The 23,313-nt window shown below is 40.7% G+C and overlaps 1 protein-coding gene and 1 long non-coding RNA gene across 5 annotated transcripts; both read right to left on the reverse strand.

The window, feature by feature from the left end:
• Window positions 1–1,180: 1,180 nt before the first annotated feature.
• On the reverse strand, window positions 1,181–19,217 carry CRK (CRK proto-oncogene, adaptor protein). Of its 4 annotated transcripts, XM_075518231.1 has the most exons (4): window positions 18,859–19,217; window positions 10,501–11,036; window positions 7,422–7,535; window positions 1,181–4,529 (listed from the first exon to the last, which is right to left on the reverse strand). In XM_075518231.1, the coding sequence occupies exons 1-4, from the start codon at window positions 19,100–19,102 to the stop codon at window positions 4,392–4,394; spliced, it is 1,032 nt and encodes a 343-aa protein (XP_075374346.1). In that variant the 5' UTR covers window positions 19,103–19,217; the 3' UTR covers window positions 1,181–4,391. The 4 variants fall into 4 exon arrangements, with proteins under 4 accessions (XP_075374346.1, XP_075374343.1, XP_075374345.1 ...); XM_075518228.1 differs by lacking the exon at window positions 7,422–7,535 and having other exon boundaries at window positions 18,859–19,213; XM_075518230.1 differs by lacking the exon at window positions 7,422–7,535 and having other exon boundaries at window positions 4,386–4,529; window positions 10,671–11,036.
• A 182-nt stretch (window positions 19,218–19,399) lies between these two features.
• Window positions 19,400–22,943, reverse strand: LOC142417224 (uncharacterized). The gene is made up of 3 exons (XR_012777935.1): window positions 22,880–22,943; window positions 22,611–22,716; window positions 19,400–19,947 (listed from the first exon to the last, which is right to left on the reverse strand). It is a non-coding gene; the product is annotated as an uncharacterized LOC142417224 (long non-coding RNA).
• Window positions 22,944–23,313: the final 370 nt, after the last annotated feature.

The raw sequence follows: 23,313 nt of genomic DNA on the forward strand, positions 1-23,313 counted from the left end.
TAATGTCCCACTTGAAGACTCCACAAAACAGCAGTGACTGGGAAAGTTATCTGTAGCAGCCAGCCAACTGAACATGAATCAACTAAAATATGAGAAGCCACCCCTGTAATGTAGTGACTAAGAAAACAAATGCTGCCCTTGCCCTTATAAGCAAGGAAAACGATTACGGCAGTACTAACATTAACAAGACTGGTCCTTGTACATCTCTAGGAACAATGGACAGTGAAGTAAGTCATGTTTTAATTGGGAACATACAACGTGGCCTTTTCCTGTGCACCAAGAGCCTGTGGAACTAGGGAGCACCTCCAGAAGGCCAAATGCTTTGAGGGATTTTGAATGCCTGTAAGTTTTGGTCCATGATTAACTATGGCACATCACGCTAAGGAACCCACTGGTGTGGAACTAGAACTGTTCTTTGGTGCAGACCCCAAATTAAACTGTCTGGCTTTAGATATAGTATTGCCATCAAGATTCTTATCCTTGGGGGGCCTAGAGGCCACTTCCCCATGCAGCTTTTAAGGATTACTGTGGCAAAAGTAGGTCTAACGCAGGTTCATGTTACAAATGTTCTCCCACATGGGATATAGGCATTCTGGTCCTCATTTTCTGTGCTCCATCCCTTGACAGTACATTGCACATCTTAGTCTTTCATTGAAACAGTGCTCTCCCACTACCACACTTCAAAAGAAGTCCTTCTGAACCATTAGTAGACTCTTGTACAAGATTCTTGCTGGTTATTAATTTGTATCCTTAATGCACATTTTTACTGACAAGTCTAAGAATGAATAAACAGCTTTTTATCTTTCCAGACACACATCATTCAAAGAATCCCCAAACTGTATCCCAATACACCTGTGGAGGTAGAAGTGAGACTAAGAGCTACAAAGTCTCCTCTTAACATTCCTCATGAGTCCTCTTCCACAGTGAGGATATACTTTTTCCCCCACCCCCTTGACTCAAGGAACTCATTTGATTACAGAAAGTCACCTTGTTTCAAAAAGGCCATAATATTTTACTGGTTGATAAGTTATTTTAGTTACCTTGGGTTGTCTTACTTCTGCAGGTGTTAATTGTTTTCATGTAAGTATGGCCAATGAAAAATGGCCATACCCACAGTTCTATTTTTAGATTCTTAAATGCAAGTATTCCAATGACAGCTGATTGACAATGACACCAAGTCAAAGTTTTGGCTATACTTTTATTTACTTCACGTACTATGAACATATACATTACATGCTACAAAAAAATAAAAAAAGACTTTAACTGTCAAGAAAGTGGATAGTGTTATAATACAATGGCACATGTTCATATTTTTCTTCAAACTGGTTTGGTTAGAATCCTTCCCCAAAACCATTAACAAAAATGAAGTGTTTTAAGATGATTAGAAATATTTGCATTATTAACAAATACAATTCAAACAGATTAACAAGATTTAACCAGGTCAAATATTAGTAAAAAGGCTGGGGTTTACCAAAATGAAATATATATTAAAAAACCATAGCAGCCAGTTGTACTTTTTAGTGTGATATAATGTGTAAATGCACCAGAAGAACACAGTGTAATTGAGCATTCTGCTTTCACGGTGTATTTCTAGAAATGATTATTCTAGTTCTAACACCTGCCTATGCACAAGAGACCAAAACCACAGCCAAGTAGAGACAAAAGATTGTGACCAACATTCTTAGCAATGATTTTTTTGCACGCATCGGGGAGAAGGGAGGGAACAAATAGAAGAGGATAAACCAAGGCCACAAAAGGATTTAATCTACATGTTCATGAACATATGTTCTACCTATTTTCCTTTAAGAGCTTGGTAGGTTGAAATGTCTATTTCGTCCAAATGCAAACATACTCATTTCTATCACCTATGAAACAAAATCACATTTCGGCTTAGAACTGAATAGCGGAAAACAGTTGCATTAATGTATCAGTTGACTGAGAAAAACTGCTTGACAAGAACTTAGGATTCTAGTGCAACAGCAGCTATTAAGACTCCTCTAGTTTCTTTTTTTGCTCTTTCAAAGTGTACAAATATCTGCAATTTATACAGCCTTAACAAAAACACATCTACAAAGTTTGCAGGGTATTTTCTAGTTAATTCAATTTATGTCTTTCATATTAAAAAGGCAAGATTTACATAATAAAATTCCTTTCAGAAAAAAGTTATTTTGGTATCTTAAAATAATTGCCGATTGGAAGGGTACAAACATATGGGCTTTCATTAATTGCAATTGGAAAAAAATACTTCAGAACAAACTGTGTTACTCTAAGAACACAGAGTTCATTATGTTTCTTTTGCAATACCTGAAGAAAAATATAAGCATATACGGGCAACTGATAAACTCAGTTTTAAGTCTGTTATTTAGAGTGCAGCTATTGAAAAAAATCAGTCATAGTAAATATCAAGGTCAGAGGAAAAATACAAGTTAGCCTTAAGGAAACCAATGTGTTACAGAACCTACAGTTAGTTTCTCAATTTTTTTCCTCAAAGTAGATTTTGTACTAAGCTAGAAGAGATCCCACCATCACTGGCATATCACCCTAACCAGAATAGCAACCCAAGCTAGAATAGTACTGCAGTTCTTTTGTTACCATTCTTCTTGCACCACTGTCACAACTGTCAGTTTTCTAATAATCTTCAGTAGCGCTTACGAGATTGGTGATGGAAAAGTATAATTAATGTACATTGGCGTTAGTCTACAGAATTAATGAGTGCCCATTACCTGAAAATTAGTCAGACTTGCTGATGGATTAGTTTGGAAGTAAAACAACTAGTACTTAAATATAACAGAAATATTATAATTTCCAGCATGTTACACAGTTCTGAGGTAAAGTGTTACCAGTATTCTGTTGTATGGGTTGGTGCCTTTCAGCAATAGCCTTTGCAGTGGGAACTAGCCTCCGCAGCATTTACAACCAATGAGCCATTCTAGTCACACAGTTTGTATCATCCAAAATAACATTTTCAGTTTGACACTATTTAGAAAAAAGTACGGATTACACTGTAGTCAAAGTTACAAAATTTGTTTGCTTAAGTTTGGTCACTAGAGTGCTGTGTTTGGAAAACAATCCAGGTACAGGCAAGGGATAGTTACTTCAGTGTTTAATTTCAGTTTACAAAACTTACTGAATCCATTCTGATTTATGTTAGAGAAAACCAGATAATTAGAAGAACAGACAAAAAAAAAAATCAAGCAGTGCATAATACCACCTATTCAATGCACTGATTTGCATTATGAGCTATGAAGCCATATTTACTCTATTATGCCTTTTGAGAATCAATCCAGAAGCACACAAGTATTTTCCATTAGTTTATTAAAAATAAAATCCTCATGAATTCACTATCAAGTACTTTACAGATGGGAATTAAACCAGAAGAGTCCCCAGAGTAACTTTAAAATAAAAGTAATATTTGGTTTGTCAGTTCACCATGTTTGACACCGATTTGTACTGTAAGAGTATTGTACAATAGGAGTATTGAAGAATTCTAGAAAAATTAAACTGGCCCTATATAATTCAATTTTATTGGAAAGCAGTGTGAATATTTTAGTATATTTAGTGACTCAAACACTGCTTTAAAGCTATGCATTAAAGTGCTACGCACATATTTTTCAGCACTGATGTGGATGTTTACACTTCCATAAGCCTTATATTTGTGGATAAAAAGAGATACTGGTGTGTTAATAGAAATCTTAATTTAAAATCAGCTGCTATGTTTGAAGCATCAACAGTACTGAAGAAATCAATCTAGTGTCCACAAACTTCTAGAATTCTGAGGTTGATTGATCTGTCATTTACCATTAAAATGGTAAGCATCTGTAAATCATACGACTGTCCCCAGTGGGCTCTACATAAATCTGTACTGTGCATAGTTAACTGACCATGCAAAGCACTATACAGTCTTTCTGGGACAGAGAATTCAGGATGGAAAAAAAAAAAATATGGAGAAAGCTCCAGGATAAATTTGTGAAATTTCTACCTACATGTTGAATTGTCTAAGGTTGATGTTCATTGCCTGAGGAAGAAGCAACATAAGCAATAGGACCGGAGAGAGCTATAAACGTTATCGTAACATCTACGTTACTGCTTTCTCCAACTGCTGCTGCTGGCAAGGTCCAGTCTGCTGTGCACATGGACATAAGCAGGCATTACAACCTATAATCATGTACTAGTTCTGCCACTTGACACACAAGTTATCTACTGTCGTACCCTGAATTACATGACCCTTGATTAAGGAATGGTGGTGTTCAGTCCCAGGGGTTTGCAGGTTATCAGAATGCTTATACAAGCAATACCGCTTTCAACATCTGTCGGAACATAGTCTTGATGGCATCTGCAGTAAAAACAAGTTGAGAGTCTTCCCATCTGTAAGCGCAACTGTTGAGCCACACTCAGCTGAAGTCCTCGTCAGGATTCTGTTGATCCAGCAGACGGACATGTGTGAATGGAAAGTGACCACGTCTGCCATTACATTCTCCTTCCCACTGACCACTCACGTTAATCTTTGTGACCTTTACCAGCTCACCGACCTGCAGGGTGAGAAATAAGGAAGTGTTACAATTCATAAAAACACACAGGATGAGCTGCTACCCCTCCCCTTTGGTGTCAACCACCCAAGTGTACCAAATACATTTCTATAAAAAATAGTTTTATAGTCTTGACCATTTTGGATACACCAGCCTACCACCCAATGTTATTAACTCCTGAAGAAAGTAGAGAGAGAAAGAAGCGTACCCAGGTTAGGCGAGAACTACCTAAATTGAAGAGCTCCAATCCAACACCCAACCTTTCAGAGCACTCTTGGGACTCAACATCAGCTGCTATCACAATAAATGCACCTCCCTGAATTGACAGAGGCTTGCACTCTGTACTGCATCAACAGTCTCATTAAGGGAGGGAAGGCTTGCAGGTGTACAGAGCGAACACTAATCTGCAAGCTGAAGGGCTCCTTAATTTTGAAATTCCACTAAGTGCTTCTCAGGTAGTATTGAAAAAGTTCTGGGTAAGTGGGGGACACATATATATAGATATAGATACACACACACACACCCACCTCTCTCTCCACAGGTCATAAAACACTGGGAGAGTATGTGGGGCAATAAGAAGTAGTGCCATAAGGCTGCTCTGTTCTTACTCCGAGCATCCACAACTAGCCACTACTAGAGGCAAGGCCAGATGATATTTCAGTCCTGCCCACCGTGGATTTCTCGCATAAATAAATTCCCTGGGTTTAGTAAAGACAATTGATGCCCTCTCCCTCTTATACCCGAATTGTTTGGCTAGAAAAATAAAAGAATAGTTACTATAGACCGATGAAACAATATGCTCTAGTTTAAAAGTATCCAGTTCTAATGTACTACACTACTACACTAAATAAAAGCACAGTAATATCTCTCATATTCTAATCTCCAACCTAATATTCACATAACCAATTCTAAAGGTATTGTCTCCCTTTGACAAAGGTGGAAAACTGCACAGCAGTCACATTCCCAAGGCTGTGCACTCATGTAGTTCAAGTCAGGGCCACAAGTCTAGGTCTAATCAGTCCCCAACTCTGTTGTACCTTGAAAGGTACTTTTATTAAGTAGCACTTATACAACCTAAGAAAGCACAATTTACATTGTAAAGACAGTCACTTGAGAGTTAATAAATGCAACACTGAAAAACTGTCTAACCATTTCTACCCCTCTGCGCAGAATTTTATCAATAATCTTATTTACAAGTAACATACAATGGTTTTCAGCATTTTTCCCCGGGCACAGATGGGGAACGCTTTTGGGACAGATATATTTATTTTCTTTCACTAATACTGTAAATAAACTCTCAAGGCATGGCCACAAGCCTTACTGCATTTCATCCAGAAATTCACTGAATATACAGTTACTAGTTTACACAGATGCTCATCACTGTGTTCCAAATCCATCCAAAACAGAATCTCATTATTCTCACTTTCCAGGCAGTGAATGAAGAACAAGGAAAACAAGTTAAGATGTTACCAATCTCCATTAACTTTACAGGTTTTAAACACTTGCAATCTTTTGCCAGAACAGCTTTTAACAGTTCATAAATTCAAACCACTATATGGACATTTAATTAAGCTTCCCATACTTCTGATGATTATTTATCGGGTAATGAGAGGCACGCTTGGGACTCTGTCTGTAGCTCTGTTTTTTTTTTCCTTTTGTAGTCATTAGTATAGACATTTTAATGAATCCTATTTTGAAGAAAATCCTCTCATGTATTTGCTACAGGCGAAAAGAAAGCCTTCCTCGACTACTGAATGCTAGTTTCAGCTTTTTAGGAATTTAATCATGCAGTATGTGTAATTTTTACTACTGCTAATAATCACTGGGGGGTTGTACCAATAAAAATACTCTGTTGACCAAAACTAAACATCAGCTATAATTTAACAAGGATAAGATTAAATGTGACAACACTAGAAGCAGAAAATCTTATTTCCTAATCACAACCATTACGAGAACACTACCCTACATAACTTTAAATTGCTTCACACCTGCATATAATCTATGTATCAGCCTTCAACAGAAAAGTGTATAACCTCCAACCCACTAGGAAAGAAAAAGCACAAGCTGCTCTGAAGTTTGCTATCTGTAAGATATTTTTCTTAAGACTGCTGGCCTCTGTGCTCTTACTGAATATCACCCACTACTTTATGTTCATATAGAGTTTATCTTGGATACCTTATGACAAACTCACCTGCAAAAGGTGGGTTCAACAGTGCAATGATAGTGAGTTAGGATATGGGATGCTTGTGACACTCCCTCACTCCCAGAAGCATCCTGTAGCTCTTTGGTTTGTTTGTTTCAGGGTCATTGCGGCAAAGGGACACCCATTTATAAATTCTCCTGACTGTATGAAGCTACACCCGAAATTTGCATTTCAATAATTGTTAGAAGAGGAAACACCTCCGAGCTTAAATATTCCTTTTTTTACCATTATGGTAACATCATTTAGCAACCACTCTCTCTTTCTGATACAATCTTTCATTCACATTTCATTTATATATATCTTTACACCTATCAAAGCAGGACCGACTAAGTAAGCATGGGTCATTTCACAAATGCTAGCTTAATAAAATGGCTCCATTAGTTCCCTAATAACTTACAGATCTTTCTAGATCTGCTTTGAAACTCTGCATATTAATCTATAGTTCAAATATGCTCCTGAAGACAATACAGAGAACCTTTAAAAAAAAAAAATTACGCATTATCACAAGTGCTGGAATTTTAAAACATTTAGACTAGAAGTGGACTCTCTGAATTCTCCTCACTTTTAATGTTGACTTATGGTATCATTAGTCTTATTGTGCATCATCCCACCAAGCACGGCACCTCAGGAACAACACTGTACCCTGCTATAAAGCCAGATTTGTCTCAAGTCTTCATCAGAAGTTTTAAAACTAAATATATCCCATATGCTTCAAAGGAAAACTGAAGGTTCATGTGAAGACTTCTGTATGCTGTGGTTTTATTCCAAGTATTCCTCTTTGGTAAGGTCAAAATGGCAGAGTTCTGCTACTGTTACAAAGAAAAAAAATAAATTGATCGATCTCAGAGTCATTCACCACATAGATCTTCCCTTTTTCTCCTCTCTTTTCTCTTAATTAATATAGACTGACAACTGCTCAAATAGGTCCAGTTACAAGCAAAATAAAAGTTATGTTCTCCTGCTGAATCTTTTTTCCATAATACAGCACAGCCTTTATTAGAACATCATTTGCTCCATTTCTCCTTCCTTAAGCTCTTCAAAACCATGTCAGTTTTAAAATAATAGAACAGTACAGATACTCTGTTTGCAGTTTGGGCCAAAAACGTTTCATGTTAAGAATCTATTTTCCGAAGAGAAACAGTGGGATCCACCCCCACCCATGAATATTGCCAGATTTAAGGAGTTTTCATTTGGAAAGAATCCCACTTTCTATATTTATAGTTATTAAGAGGTCTGGGCAAAAATGGACTGATAAGATTTACATAATGCTTTCGAGCAATTTATCTAAGAAAGAGATCTCTAAATAAACAGAGAAGGAACACCATGAAGTGAAAGGGAATGTGAAAAAAGGAGACAACAAGAAACAGTACTTCGATAGACAGAATGAAGAAAAACTTGGAGAAAGTGAAGTGCACATTGCTTTTTTTTTCCTGTACAGACATTGAAAGCAACTCAGTAACACTGTGATTTGAAATGCTAAAAGCTGCAAAGAAGCGAGGAAGGCCTACTAGAAGCAGTGATAAATGGCTCACAATTTAAAACTAAAATTTCCTAATATTATATACAGAATAAAGAACCACCACTATTATTGCATTTTGTACATGTAGAGCTGTAGCAAGACAGGAATCCATCACCCTAACCAAGAGGTTCAACATATCAACTAGTTAAGTATTTAAATAAGTTTACAAGGCCTACAAAGGCCATTGTTCTAACACAAAGGTAGAAAGATGCCATAAATCTTACTTACATCCTTACACAGATGGGCAGACCCTACACACTTCTCAACTCCCCCGTCCCAAACACTTCAGCTATCTAGCCTATTATCATGACTTAGTAAAAGACACCAGTGGTGCAAGCTAGCTGAGAATAGAGAGATGTTCTCCGTGAAACTACACTCTCTAAAGCACAGCATGCTTGACAGATCTTTCTGAAGTTGATAAACTCTTTTCATGAGTTTTACTGAAGAGGATTGAACTAACAGATCAGCCATGGCACTTACAAGCTGTTCTTTAGTGTGTAAAGCAAAAGTGTTTTGCTTTCACTCCAAGTTGCTTATGATGGCCTGGATTATCAGTATTTTTTCTCTCTCTCTATTTCACTCCATGCTACCAAACTGTGACTTGCACAGTGCTGTGGGGTTCTGCTTTAAGCGAAATAAAACGTAAAGTTAAGCTTAAGAGAACACTAGCAGCAGACTAATAAATAAAAGCTTAAAAACAAAATCCAGAAAGAAAACCAAAAGGTTTTGATAAATATGTCACAACATAACATCCAGCTCAAAGAAAATCTAACATCTGGTAATTGCAACAGTCCACAACAACATTCAGTAATATTTCCAAGCTCCAGGAGGTGGCTGGGTGGAGAGAGTGAGAAAGAGAGGGAACACACAGCATTTTAGGCTGTATGAAAGTCTGAAGGTTAAAATCTTCGCATCTTTCCCCAAAATCTGGTGAGTTGGCATTAATTTCTATACATGCTTCTCAACCCAAAAATTTACATTCTGTATCCTGGCTCTCTTTTGATTCAGAAATATAACAGAACATATAGTAACTCAGATTATATTTACATTGTTTCCCTAAACAAAGTTTTACCTACAACGGGGAAAAATTTCACATCTCCCAGGTTGTACATCAATTATCAGATCTGTAGAATGTGCTGCATTTGCCAATTTCTGTACTAAAGACACATACCTATAGTTGCCACATCACTGAAGTCCTGAAGTGCCTTTTGCACTATACACAATTAAAAGAAGTATTTGAGAGTGAAGAGGAGATGCTCTGACTCAGCACAGAAACTGTTTTTTCCCCAAGTACTTAAAATGTTATATAAACAGGAAGTCAATTAGGTATCAGGAAATTCCAGAGCCTTTAGCTCAAAGAAAGCCTAGATTAAAGGATACAATTTACATATCATCCTAAGGCAAAGGTCTGCCACTGAGAATACCTTAATCTCAATTTCTTCAAATGTAACTTGAGGGATAACTATCTGATGTGTAGAGATAGAGCACTCGAGTCTCTGTTTTAAGAGGAAAAAAAAAATCAAAAAGGGCACGTACAAGTATTTGATCATATCAGGAAGTGAATCAACCTTAGGGAAACTCACTGCTTTATTACAAATCATACTCCATCTATCACTGCTTTACACGAGATCTCCCTAATGAATTGTAATGTATGTTCCTGCTTCACAAACTAAAAACCAAAGTAATCTGCTTGAGGTCAAGATGTTACAATAAAACCCTATGTGTGATCATCACCATCATCTCAGTCTGTGTAATTTTAAAGTGACTATCAGTGTTTCCACTGATTGCTTTTAAACTGCTGACAGACTAAAAAAAAACCCAAAAACAAAACACAAAACAAAAAACCAAACAACCCAGCACACCTTTTAAAGATTGGGGTGAGGCAAGCAACAGTGAACACAGATTCAGACACACAACTTATGAACTGCTCCCTCTCCCTCCCCCCAAAATAAAGACTTCAGAAGTGAAAACATGGATGGGGAAACACTTGTGTTAGTGATGTTTGACAAAGACATGATATTGGTTCAGTAACCTAAACATGCTATAATAATCAATCGCTAGTCTACAAGTGACTTTAGTCACTTATTAATTAAAAAAAAAGCCTTTATCCATAACTTATTTAACTTATTAATCATGATGTAAAACCAGTATTACAATGCTTTTCCCTTTCTTATTCCTACAAAACTATAATGTGATTGAAAGGGAAATCCCTTGAACAGATCTCTTCTTTCTAAGTTTTGCCCATTATGTACCTCCAAAGCCAAGGCTGTCTTGTCGTAGGCATTAGGGACTCGCTTCTGGATAACCCGGGCATAAATAGGGCCATTCTGAAGGTTAGGGAGCGGAGTGTTGATGCTGGGCTGGGCATAGGGCCCTGGCTCCGGCCCACCCAGTGGTTGTGGGTGGGAACTATCCTGGTTACCTCCAATCAGAGTAGATACTGAAGCAGAGGAAGGTCTATACTTCTCGACGTAAGGAACAGGTATCATTCCCCTCTTTCCTTCGCTGTCTTCTGCATTCCACCATTGCTCTTCAGGTTTATCCCGGATTCTCAGTATGTCTCCTTTCTTAAATGGAAGATCTTCTTCATCATTTCCATTAAAGTCAAAGAGAGCTCGCACATATTCAGCTTCCTCCTGCCTGAGGATAACACCACTATTCTGCCTGGATCGGGAAACTGGTTCTATCAAGGTTGTAGTGTCCAAATAGTGTATTTTGTAGAATTCCAGTAAAGATGGCAAAGAATCAAACTCTTGGTCACCTATTCGAAATCTGGTGGGATTCAAGCCTGAAAGAAGAAGGCAGTATATCAAAGAGAGCATACAACAGTTACAACTGTAAATTAAACATTTGAGAAGACAAATGAATTCTGTCATCTTTAGATCAACATTCATCATATTCAGCTCTTCTGTGTATTTCTAATCAAAAGCAGCACTACCGTGATCATGTAGATAGAGTTTTATTTTTAAACATTTTGTCAAAGAAGGAAAAAAGAAATTGTTTGGTACTGCCAAACTTCCCAAATTAGGATAAAAATATCTTTTTTCCTTGATTGTTATATGGACCCAACAGATAAAAATGTTCAGTACACCTGAGTTTCTCAGGAGCCTATACAATTTTCAGTAACAGACAATTCCCTTTTTCCTGTTTTATACTCTAATCTAGAAAGCAAATGAAAGTTTGGTACAATTTCAAGGAATTGATTTTTTTAACTCTCTTTTGCAGTTCAAAGTTATTTCAAAAGGACACCGCAATAATGGTTATTTACCTGTTGTAATGTATCTTGGGTTAAAGGCATGGACACTACAGAAAATTGCTTAGCACAGCAGCAAACAATATACGTGAATGAGCAAATGAAGTTATTTTTCATTTTGATAAAAGGTATCATTAGAGTAAATTATGTAGATTTTATGCAATGCAAAGCAACAACATATGTTTTCATAATGGGTATAATTCAGTCTTTTAATCTCAAGTCTTGCAGTTTCTTTGCCATATCTGTCAGATGGAGCCTAAGCTATAAATCTGAACCTCAAATACATTAAAATACAGATGATGTTCATATCCAAGTCATTAGAAGTATTGAAGTGCAGATATGCATTTCAGTTTTCAATCCGTGAGCTGCACTGTTTTTCCATTTTATGTTCTTCAGGCTCAGCTGGGGAAAAACATACACATTATGTTCTATTTCCACCGTGCACCATACACTGTGTAATCAGTTATGGGAAGAATTGTGGAAGGCTGGGGGAGGGTAGTGAAGAGGAAAAGATTTATGCTTTAATGAGTAACTCTTTTAGCAAGAAAGAGATGCTTACTTTGCAAGTCTGTGTCTCTCCAGGGAATATCTAACAGTTCCGAGACTTAGCTCTCGAGTACAAAGCTAGCAGAATTCTTCAAGCTGTCACTGATCCAAAACCCCCTTCAAAGTAGCACTGTCAGCATGGGAAGCTAACATTACAAGAAGTTCTTTCAAGAGAGCAAAAAGGGGTTCTAATAGAGAAAAGGGCAGATTCAATAAGGTCAGTAAGACAAACACCTGATAAATAAGTTTTGAAGTATTCTGAAGGAATATAAACATCAGTGAAGCTGGTTATAGGAAATTCAAAGAAGCAGAACTAAGTCATTGGAAAATGCATATTTGCATGCATTAACAGCCCTGAAAGACTTTCACAAGAAATCAGCACAAATGCGATGAGCCAAAACCCAAAAGCAAGACCCTCAAAAAATTACAAAAAAAACAAAATACAAGCTGGCATCACCAAGAGATAAGGAAGCTAATGCAAATTATCAGTAAGAAATACGAACCCAGCATGGAAAGAGAAGATTCCACTATTCTCTCAAAGCGTAATGCTGAAAAGATGCAAAACCTTCTCAACTGTTGTTGATGAGATGCAACTTACAGCTCTGGACTTAGCAAGAACTCTGGAATTTCATCTCAGTGGCAGTTCTTAGCTCTGTGGTCTCACAGGAGATGACTTCTGGCTGGACAGGCAGCGTCCCTACAGCACTTCAAAACAGCTTACATCCACTACATAAGCATATAATATGATCTGGGAATGCTGAACTTCTGCTAGCATTGGAAGTGGGAAACCACACTTTGTAACAAGTGGTATGGACGTCAAGTTTCGGACAAACCTGGTACAGAAAGACGAGCGTGTATCTGCTACTATTTTAGATGTGAACCTTTAAGAATCAAGGCTTATGAAGACACTTATGTCAAAAGAAAAAGTTCTAGAAACTTAAGAGGACCAGGGCAGCAAAGATCTTTGAAGTCCTATGGAGAAGACTGAATCTCAGGTCTAAGTTCACTGACATGGAACTTATTTCACATGACAGACATCTAGAGCCTGGAACACTAATTTACCTTTGGAAAATCTGCTACCAACTGACTCAGTCAGGAGGCTGAGATCTCTAGAAAAGTGTACACAGAAAAATCATAAACTGATAGGAAATGAGCAGTTCAACAGTAACATTCATCAGCCTTGTCAGCACCAAAATCATCACTAGGATGAACAAGGTTTTTTGTGGTGTCTTTTTTTTTTTTTCTTTGAACCGGTTCACCCTCTTGAATTAATGCATAACAGCCTTAAACAGCTGCAAATGTACCTGAATAAAACCAAAGTTGGACTCAAAGAGGAAAGTCCACTGGAACCTTATATATGGGGAAGGAGTGACTGAGATCAGTGTACTGTATCCTGGAAAATCATATTCTAAAAGACATTTTTCACAATTGAAGAAGAGTGAGAGAACATAGACCCTCCAAATACATTCTAGGATCAGAAAGATCAATGCGATCCTTGAAGGGACAGACAAGCAGCAGAAAGGAGAGACATTATCTACACAAAGAGAACACTCCCAGAATACCACATGCACTTCTGATGCTTTTGTTTTAAAAAAAAAGAACAGAGGGCAGCTACTAAATTCAAAGGCCTGAAAAAACTCTTTGCAACAAGAAATCTACAAGCTTAATCCAAATTAATTACCAAAGAATATAAAGGCAGCAACCTGGTCACTGTCTGGAGAATTTACACAGAAGACTTCTACATTCAGTTAAATAGGCATAAAAAGGACAAACTAGTTGAAAGTCACAGGTCGGAAATAAAATACAATTACACCTTACCAAGCACGCGGTAAGCTCTCCATCAGTTTAAGTCTTTGTGTATACTCTTGCTCAGCTACAACGTAATGAGCTGAATGATGCTCACTTATGTAGCAGGGAAATAATTCTATTCACTATGGGCTTTGAAGTTTTGTCATTAATGAAATTCAAAGATCAACAGATTTCAGGCTCAGAGGAATTCTTCAGCTTCTTGTTTGAACTGCAACACTTCTCATACCTGTAGGCCAATGGAAAAATTAAGGCAAGATCTACCACAAGAAAAAGTTACAGCAATAAGGCAAGTGTTTTTTTGAGAAGTAGAGGTGTTTTTCTTCATGATTCTGGGACAGTTTTCTTGAAGGCACAAGTTTGAGCAGCACATTGTCCACATCTTCTGAGGGCTCTCAGGAAGAGGAGAAGGCATGTAAAGGTAAGTCTAGCTACTGGAGGAACTTTAGTCACTTCCTATTAAAGTTGGACAACCAGAGTACTAGAAATTCTCTTCCCTTCTCCCCAGGTCTGCACAGCCAAAGGAAGAATAGCTGCTCAGCTCGCACCTCTACCAGCAGCACTACTCAGCTCTGCAAGATTACTCCTTTGAATGAGAAGCACAAAGGGCTGACTATCATCTTTCTTACTTATTCCATCCTATGACTTCATCTATGCTAGGACTTAACCCGATTCCATCCATTTCAGCGCGTCAGAACAGCTAGCGAAACCTCTGCTCTCAGGAAGGTAAGGAAAGAGCTAAAATCCAAAGTGTCCCAGAATTAAAGAAAGTTTCAAATCTGGACCCTGTCAGTTCTGTTTACCACGCACATTCCCTCCTGACAAAACGCTTTCACACTGTGTTGGCTTCACGTCAGTCTGGCAAAGATTGCTTATATATGTTTTAAATATTGTACAGGTACTGGGGAAGTAGAGGCATAAACCACCTAATATTCTGCTTCTTGAGAGTGTGGGCAGGTGGCTTAACCACAAAGCAACTTCTCACTTTCTCAGATGTCTCAGGGGTTTTACATTTCTCTCTTCACTCCAATCGTGTTAGTGTCACTAGGCAGTTTCCCCTTTATCCCTAAGTTTTGGTAGGCTTTCCTTTTCACGGCAGGGAAGACCTCACAGAAATATGGGTTTTCATTTTTGTTTCTAGATCTAGTCTGTAAGGGTGCCCTCCTCCTCCCCCTCAACTTATAAAGCATGTTTTGGGCAAGAAAAGCTGTTCTTATCATGCAGGGTACTGAGACACAAGGCTCTCATTTCAAAGTAAGACATCACAGTGATGTAAGCCAGGTTCCTCCTGGAGCATATGGAACTCTGCTATGAAGCCATCACATTCCAGCCTGTGTGTTTCCCCCACCCCCATAGGGACACCTTTTTTCCTTGTTCTTAAGTACCTCCCTACTCATGCCTGAGCAAAACAAATAAGTACCCACGAACGCCCTATAAAAACAGTAAAACCCCATTCACTGGCTCTTGAGAAGAGCTCTAAGCACACCAGGAGAATATTCTTACAGAAGTTACATATTGCCACTTCTGCAGATAATCAGAGTATGAGGAAAAAAGTAGATGTCTAATGCATACATTTTCCAAGCTTCCAATAGTTTGCATTTTAAGATCTTAATATTAAAAAAAAAAAACCCACAAAAAAACCCCAAGTGTCAAAGTTAAATCATACTGCTCACACTTATCTAAAGCCATTTCATATAGAGCCGAGTATGGATATCGTTATGTAAAGATTATATGATTCCAGGAAGTACAGTCTGAATTTTTAAAAATCACAATGGAAGTGACTTAGAAGCATAAGTTAAGCAGCACGTTCTTAAAATGCATACTTAGTGAAAACACCGCCTTCTACATTGTATCTGTCATACTTCCCTACTTTAGAAAGACAAAGTTTACAACTCTAAGGTTTCTGGCCTTATTACATAGTACTTTCAATAGAAAGCATATCTTTCTTCAGATATTTTAGGCATTTTGTTTTAGTGCATATGATACAATTCTACCCCAGACTCATGTCAAATTGCGAACATATGATGTATTTAAATAGTTCCTCTATTGTCCATTACCATGCTAATGCCTGCATGGAGTACTTTGTCTTGTTTGGGATTTCTTTAGCCCGTGACTGTGATATTTGATCACAAATGATATCCTAATTCCGATTCAGTTGTTAATCTCCATCTCCACTGGAAACAGAGTGTTTTTCTTTCCCATAATTCAGTGATTTATCCTATTTTCTTTTAACAGCCTTACAACATATCAGGAAGACATAGCTATTTTGAGAAGTTCTGTTAAATTCTTTTTTCTTTATGCTGAAAAATCATCTGCAAGAAATTATAAACTGCAGCATATCAGGCAAAAGGTGAATGTAACAAAAAATTAGCAAGTTTTATACTTTAGAAATGGAAGAAAGTATCATGTTTTTGTGACACTATGGCTTTTTATATTAGAGAAGCCAGAGCTCCTCATCTCATTCATTCCATATTGAAGCTAGGTTCCTACTATCATCTGCACACAGCAGTGTTAAAGCAGTCATGAACTGCACACACACTTACTGAGACAAACAAAAGTCAACCTAAGAACGTGATATGGCATATTCTGATTTCCCAGTGACAAGCGTGCATTTGCCAATCAACTGCTAAAAAAACCTATACCACACAATTAACATAGTAAAGTTGTTCTTCCTAATGTTTTAGCTTGACTACAATAAATCAGCATGACAATCTGCAAACATTTACCTCATTTTATTGCATTAGCTTCCCTATCCAAACATGAAATCATCTTCTATCTTCTACCAATGTTTCCGTCTCCCTCCCAATGCAGAACATCCCCTCACTTACTTTTTTCTGAAAGAAAAACTTAATTACACTTTAAGTGTAATTTAATACAAACCCCCCCCATGCCTTCTTTCTTTGGTTTGAGTGCAAAAAGAGAGCATTATCAGCATGGAAGCATGATTTATTTAAAACTACTAAAATCTCAGCACAGAAGTATCTGTAGTGCAGGAGTGATGTACCACCTATCCTCATAACATCCGGGGGGGGAGGGAGGGAGGGAAGGAAAAAAAAAAAAAAAAAAAGAGACCAACCAAAACATAATTATATTTTTTTAACATGTATTAGGGCTACAGTGCCAACAGCCTACACAGCTACAACTGCAGCTACCCTTCTAAAACAGATAAACATTTAAAACAGAAGGGGATTACCTAAAGGGCATTTAATGATTTTTAAAAAGAACACCAAAACTCCAGAATGTTTTAACACTCATAACATGAGCCAGCCCATAAAATGCCACAAAATGTTACTGAGCTTAAGAGTGTAACACAATTAAAAAAAGAAGTTAGGATAGCTATGTACTAAAGTGATACCACAATAACATAAAAAATACTGTTTGTCCAGAGATGAGTTGCTCTCCAGAATACAACTGCCCAGAAGTGAGAGGCACACATACTCTAGTGTTTTTCATCACTACTGTCTTTAAAATCCAAATAGGCTGGATTCCACAACAAACCAACCTGGTAACTTATTCTGCTCTACATAACACTAGTCATGCATTTCAACAATCCTTGCATCAAGCCTCCGCAAACCTATGGCGATAAACTCTGCCTTCACAGACATGAAACAACGGGGAATCCACCACATCTTGTAGCAAACCATTTTACTACCCACAGCAGTAATGACTTCCACTTTACTTCCAGCTCAATTCCACCACCTTTAACTTCTGCCTTGTGAAGCTTTTTGTGACTTGAGTGCACTCTGCAGCTGTAGTAGATTCGTGGAATAAACACGATGACTTCAGGCTTTTCCAAATTTGCCAATTTGAAATGTTCCCCTGAGCAGGGGAAATTACTGTATAACAGTGCAAACCTACTGGCAACAGTTTTGGTTTTTCTCAGATTATCTCCTCCTTAGTCAACTACAGCCTGTGCAGAGACTGAAAAATCCTTTCCATAACAAGTATTGTTGCATCTTCCCAATATACGTCTCTTATTCCAACCACAGATCTACATCAGAAAGTGATTGTCTCTGTAACAATTCATATACTGTTTACTTTCTGCCAAATAAGTTCACCAAATCTCTTATTACATAGGTTTACTACCCTTCAAAATTATGTAGTGGTTCCTTTCTGAGAAGCTAGCAATACACCCACATCATTTTGAAAGCATTAATATCCAAACTTGAGCAGTTCCGCTACCAGCTTCAGTAATGCCCCCAGAAGGGATACTGCTGCCTTTGTATTACACCTTCTTACACATCTGAGGACGCTGCATTGCTGGGGGCTCTTATCCATTTAGTTACACTTGTACTTGCGGAAATGCTGCTTCTCATGGCACAGCTTTCCCTCTGACACAATCAGCATCTTCTGCTCTATAAGCATTACACTTAAACACGTTGTTTTCATATTAGATGTTAGGGTGATGAGGAATAATATCAAACTTCCCTTTCAACACACAAGGGAAAAAAAAAATGAACTTCACATCTGATTTAAAGGAACAATTGCCTTTACATTCCTGAAGAGTTCCCACTACTTAAACCACCCACATAATACTTTGATTCGTGACTTGAAATTTAGCCTCACAGTCTGCCTTCTAACGCAAAACTATCATGTCAGAATTCAGACTTTTAGATGACGCTTCCACAGAACCGTCCCCCAGCTGAGATGACATGCAAAATCTATTAACTATAATTAACTGCTCTATGAAAACAAAAGAACGTGCGAGCGCTACAGCTATAGGATCTTTCAGGAGGGCTGCAATAAGCGCTCAACTCCAGTATATGTTTAACTATGATATTAGGTCGCTGCAAGGCAGGTGCAGACAGGCGGCCCCGCTCGGTCAGTAGCCCCCGCTGCAAAACGCGACTTAATTCCACTACAAAGAGCTTCCCGACTTGAAACACCGCCCGGGAGGAGAGCGGAGCCGCCCGTGGGGAGGCGCAGAGCGGGGCTCGGCTGCCCCAGCTGCCCTCCCCGGGGCGGCAGGGGCTGGGGGTCACCACCAGCCCTGGGGGTCACTCACCCGGGGCCCCGGGGCCCTCGCCGCCGGCCCGCCGGCCTCCCGCCGGCCCCAGGCTGTTGACGATGTAGTGCGAGACGCGGGAGCTCTCGGATACCGAGAGCACGAAGTCGCCGGGGATGGTGCCCGAGTCGCGCACCAGGAAGGTCCCGTGGCGCTGCCCCTGCAGCAGCGACACCGCCTCGGCCCGGCTCAGCCGCCCCCAGTACCAGCTCGCCCGGTCCTCGGAGTCGAACTGCCCGGCCATGGGGGCCGCCCGCCCGCAGGCCGCACTCGCTCCCCCCCCACCGCGGGCCGCCGCCGCCCGCGGTGCCCCGCTCCGCGCCCAGCCCTGCCACCCAAAATGGCGGCCCCTGCCCTGACCTCACCTACCGGATGTGACCGAACGCGGGAGACGCGAGGAAGGCGTAACGTCATATCCCCGCGCGGCCCGAAGGCAGGGGGTAGGAGGGGGTGTTGGTTGGCGCTCTGCGCATGCGCTGTGAGGGGTGGGTGAGCGGGCGGGTGCGCGCGCGCAGAGGGTGCTCAAGGGGGAGGCGGGAAGGCGGCGCTGAGGGGAGCGGTGGGGTTGTCGGGCGTCTTCGTTCGCTGCGTAGGTACCGGTGGGGGCCTGCCCGCTACTGGGATGGTCCGCTCTGGGTGTCTGAGAGCAGCAGCGGCCGCCTCCGGGGCCGGTCTCTCCTCATGCCTTGCCGGTGCTCTCACATCGGCTTCTCTGTCACGGCCCGGCGGGAGGAGGGTTCAGGGGCGCCGGTGTAGCCGGGCCCTTGCCCCAGGAGGGCGGTTAGGACTTGTCTCTGCAGTTGGTACATTCTGTTAGGGGGGCTGCAGGGCGTCTCCTGCAGCGTCCTAATTCCCCGATGGTTTCCCAGCTTCTGCAGCTCGCTGTAGTAGCTTGTGTGAAGCTAGGCTTGTATGCATTGTTAAGGGTGCAGCTCACTGTGCTTTTTCCTCCAGAGCTATAGCAGCAGTTCCTGCCCTTATCTTCTCTGCCAGCTGCATGTTCTCACCCCAGGGTTGTGCCAGCACAGCTGTTTTCATGGAATTACATGCTGAGTTGGCCCAATGAGCTGTTCTGGGTTAAAAATAGCCCTGCAAAAGAAAAAGTTTATTTTTATGCAGGGCAGTTCACTGACTGTGTTACCGCAGGGGCCTGCAAACAGGGAAGAGCTTATGTCCCACTGGTGCTACAGAGGAATGTGTGTGTGTGCATGCACAAATTAAGAGTGATGTCTGTAAGAATGGTGCAATATTTACCACTTTTAATTGTTCTCCAAGATCTCTTAAATTCCAGTGTAATGCCTGTTGAGCCTGGATAAATGTGTATTGAATTCTGTTCCAGCTCTGCTCAATTCTGTGAGCTTTTTCCAGAAAGGAATGTGCTTTTTCAACTGCGTGGTCTCCATGTGGCAGCACTTGCATAAACATAATGTTAGAGCACAGCTGTCCTTAACTGTGAGGGTGCTGTGTTCCTGCCTGGCTGACAGCATTTCTACTTTCTTGTAGGGCACTTTGGAATCCTGTAACTGTCTCATGGATGGGACTTTGGCATTGTGTCAGGTAACTAGGGTTGTACTAACCTCCACAATACCCCAATGAGAAAAATTCTGTCTTACAGGTGGGAGCCTGTGGTTCACCAAATATATAAGAAAACACCAGGTGCTTGATTTCAGCTTATCTGCTAGTTTAACAAATTAATGTCCTTCCTTTGCTGATCCTGTTCTCTCTTCAGATGGACTGTAGGTAGGAGCTAGTCATTATTTGGAAGCTAGAGTTCCAGTTTCCCTGGTGACATGTGGTGTTCGCTAGACAGTTGCAGAAGTAGCATGCTTCCGTGCCCAGGTTTTTCACAGATTTGAAAAGCTGTAGATCCTTCTTGAGAGCCCAGGACAGTAGGAGAGTTAAGTCACAGCAGCGAGAAAGATGTCCATTCTGTTCAGTCATTCACAGGCTTCGAACAAACAAAGCAGGACTTTCTTACAATGGCAAAATTCACCACTTTTCTGACTCCTGCCAGACCACTGTAAAAAAGGGCCCACAGACTGCTTTTTTCCCCTCCCTTCCCGGTCCCCACCCTCGCATCCCACCTCCCCCTGTTTTCAGCTGAACCACAAAACTATGGGAGTTGGTGGAGGTTTTCATCAGGTTTGGTTTTCTCTGCTGGAAGCAGTTGGGAATCTTGTTGCAAGAGTTCCCTCTGGTGGTCAGCGGTGGGAAAATGAGTAAACGCTTCCCTGTTGTAAGATGCTCCTTTTGCTACTTTTATGCTGGAATTATTTCTTGTTCAGTCACTTTCTGGCCTTCATTATTTGTAACAGCCTTTCCTTACTTAGGGCTTCTCCTGATAATGACTGGTAACCTTTTCCAAATTCCTTTTTCCTCCCATATTTAACCCCTGCGCTCCTCAGTAGTTTACTACCCTTGACCCATCCTTTCTGCGCAAAGGCTACAATAAAGGTGGATGGAACCCTTCTGCCCAAACCTGCTTCCTACACTGGTCTCTCACAGGCAGAGGGATTGCAGCCTGAGATGAATGTGAAAGAAAAACAAAGCTCTTGGCCACAGTCTCAGAAGAATAAAACTAAATCAGCTTGTAATTCTGAAGAATTCACTGTTAATAACAAGATTCTGGAAGAAGCTGTACAGTATCGAGAGAATATTCCATTCACCTACTTGGCAGTAAGAGCCCCACCAGCACCCAGGCCTGGTTTTCCTTTCTCACAGCCTGATTTTCCTCTCCTGCCAGAAGGCCTAGAGATGTTTTTTTTTTTCCTAAGGAGGTCTAAAACTTTAGCAACTGATCTAAAGCCCCAGTTAACTGGTAGATAGAAAGTTTTTTGCTGAGTTCAGTGAGCAAGTCTTGAAATTGCGGCGAGCGCTAGTATAGCCATGGGCTGTCCTAGGCGACAGTCAAGGATGTTAAAACAAAATGAGGAAATATCTGGGTTAACCGAAGGTGTCGTCTGCTGAGGACAGCAGCGCGAGGCAACCTGGTGTCACATAATCCTGACCTAACCATTACTTTGAAGGGTTGGGCTTTGTAAATCTGGTCTAGATCGCATACATCGATACTGTGCTCTACTTATAAAATTAAAACTAAAGGAGGAAAAGGTGCATCTTGTGGTTTCTTTTCCCTGTGACTTGAAGAAATAGCATTTCTGCCCCAGAAATGTGTTTCCTCTTGTAATTATTTCAGAATCTGCTCCTCTCAGGAGGTGTCTATGTCCTGTTTACTACTGATGTTCACATTATGTGTGTGTGGCCTCTGCCATGACTGTTCACACCTGGCTTGGAAGTATCACCTGTGTCGGAGGTTCCTGCCAGATGCTGGCTACGTGATGTCACCACCAAATATAGCACTTTTGGTGAGTGCAGGTGACATTAGCTATTGTACAAAGACCTCTGTGCGGAGACTGTTAAAATAAATAAGCTTGGAGTGTGTGACGGGTAGCAAGAAGATCTATTAGTCCCACTGGGTTATGTGTAAGGGGAGGAGCGTTTCTGTTGCCAGCTGCAAAATTTCTTCATGATGAAGTCAAAATTTGCTACTGAATTTTGATGGGAAATACCGTCAATTCGGAGGGAAAGTGACATATCGCAGGGGATGGGCTGGAGGGTTTTGGTTTGAAAATGTGCAGAACTGAGGAATGGAGCAGTCTGAAACTGAGCAGGAGGAAGGATCCTGCAGCTGGAGAAATACTGGGAATTCTTAGTGACATTGGCTGGGTGTGACAGCCGAGGGGGTGATAATTCACGGTGACGACGAGATGCGGCCGTGGAGCCCGTCAGTTGTGGCGTTACGGCACGGATGGGGAAATAATGACGCCAAGGCAGGAGCAAGCCCTCAGCTGGAACGCGGTTCTGGTCTGCTGTGTGCGAAGAGGGATAGAGCTGATGAGCGTAATTAGGGGAATGAAGAACTTGTCTCGTGGGGACAGATTAAACCGGGGTGGTTCATTAGGCCGAGGGGAGATGGGGCTTCTCCCTCCAAACAGCCTGAGCACCTCGGGTGGGAAAACAATACCTGACAAAGAGAGTACCTGAGCCCAAGAACAATAGGATACAGGCTCACTGCGGAGAACTGTAAGCTGAAAATTAGCTTTATTTTATCAGAGATGTAAAATTCCGGAGGGATCTTCCTACAGGATGGAGGGGAGGGGAAAAAAATGAACATTTTAAAAATTCCGATCGCTTGTTAAAAAATCATTGTAGGAAGCAGAGCCTGCTATAACGAGCTCTGGACCCTACAGCCCCCACCTCCATCTGTTTCTGTATTCTACGCACACCGTGTATTTTTCCCCGGTGAGGCGGCCCCAAGCCCCGCAGTCCCTGCGCTCCCGCGGCGGGGCTGGAGGTGCCTGGGGAAAATGGCGGTGCAGCCCTCTCGCTCTCCGTAGCCCTGGAGGACCGGCGGCGCCGCGCTCTCTCCGTGTCTCTATGGCCGTGCCGTGCGCCTGA

This window comes from Mycteria americana, chromosome 15 (genome assembly GCF_035582795.1).
Source record: "Mycteria americana isolate JAX WOST 10 ecotype Jacksonville Zoo and Gardens chromosome 15, USCA_MyAme_1.0, whole genome shotgun sequence".
NCBI lineage: Eukaryota > Metazoa > Chordata > Aves > Ciconiiformes > Ciconiidae > Mycteria > Mycteria americana.

What these genes read in the sequence shown, in the direction of transcription:
- CRK (XM_075518231.1), bottom strand. Translation starts at nt 19,102, where the DNA reads ATGGCCGGGCAGTTCGACTCCGAGGACCGGGCGAGCTGGTACTGGGGG. An exon ending in AGACAGCCTTGGCTTTGGAG is followed by an intron (nt 7,536 to 10,500) that starts GTACATAATGGG and finishes TTGTAACAGTAG; the next exon opens with CAGAACTCTGCCATTTTGAC. An exon ending in AAGCATATGGGATATATTTA is followed by an intron (nt 4,530 to 7,421) that starts GTTTTAAAACTT and finishes CTCACCCTGCAG; the next exon opens with GTCGGTGAGCTGGTAAAGGT.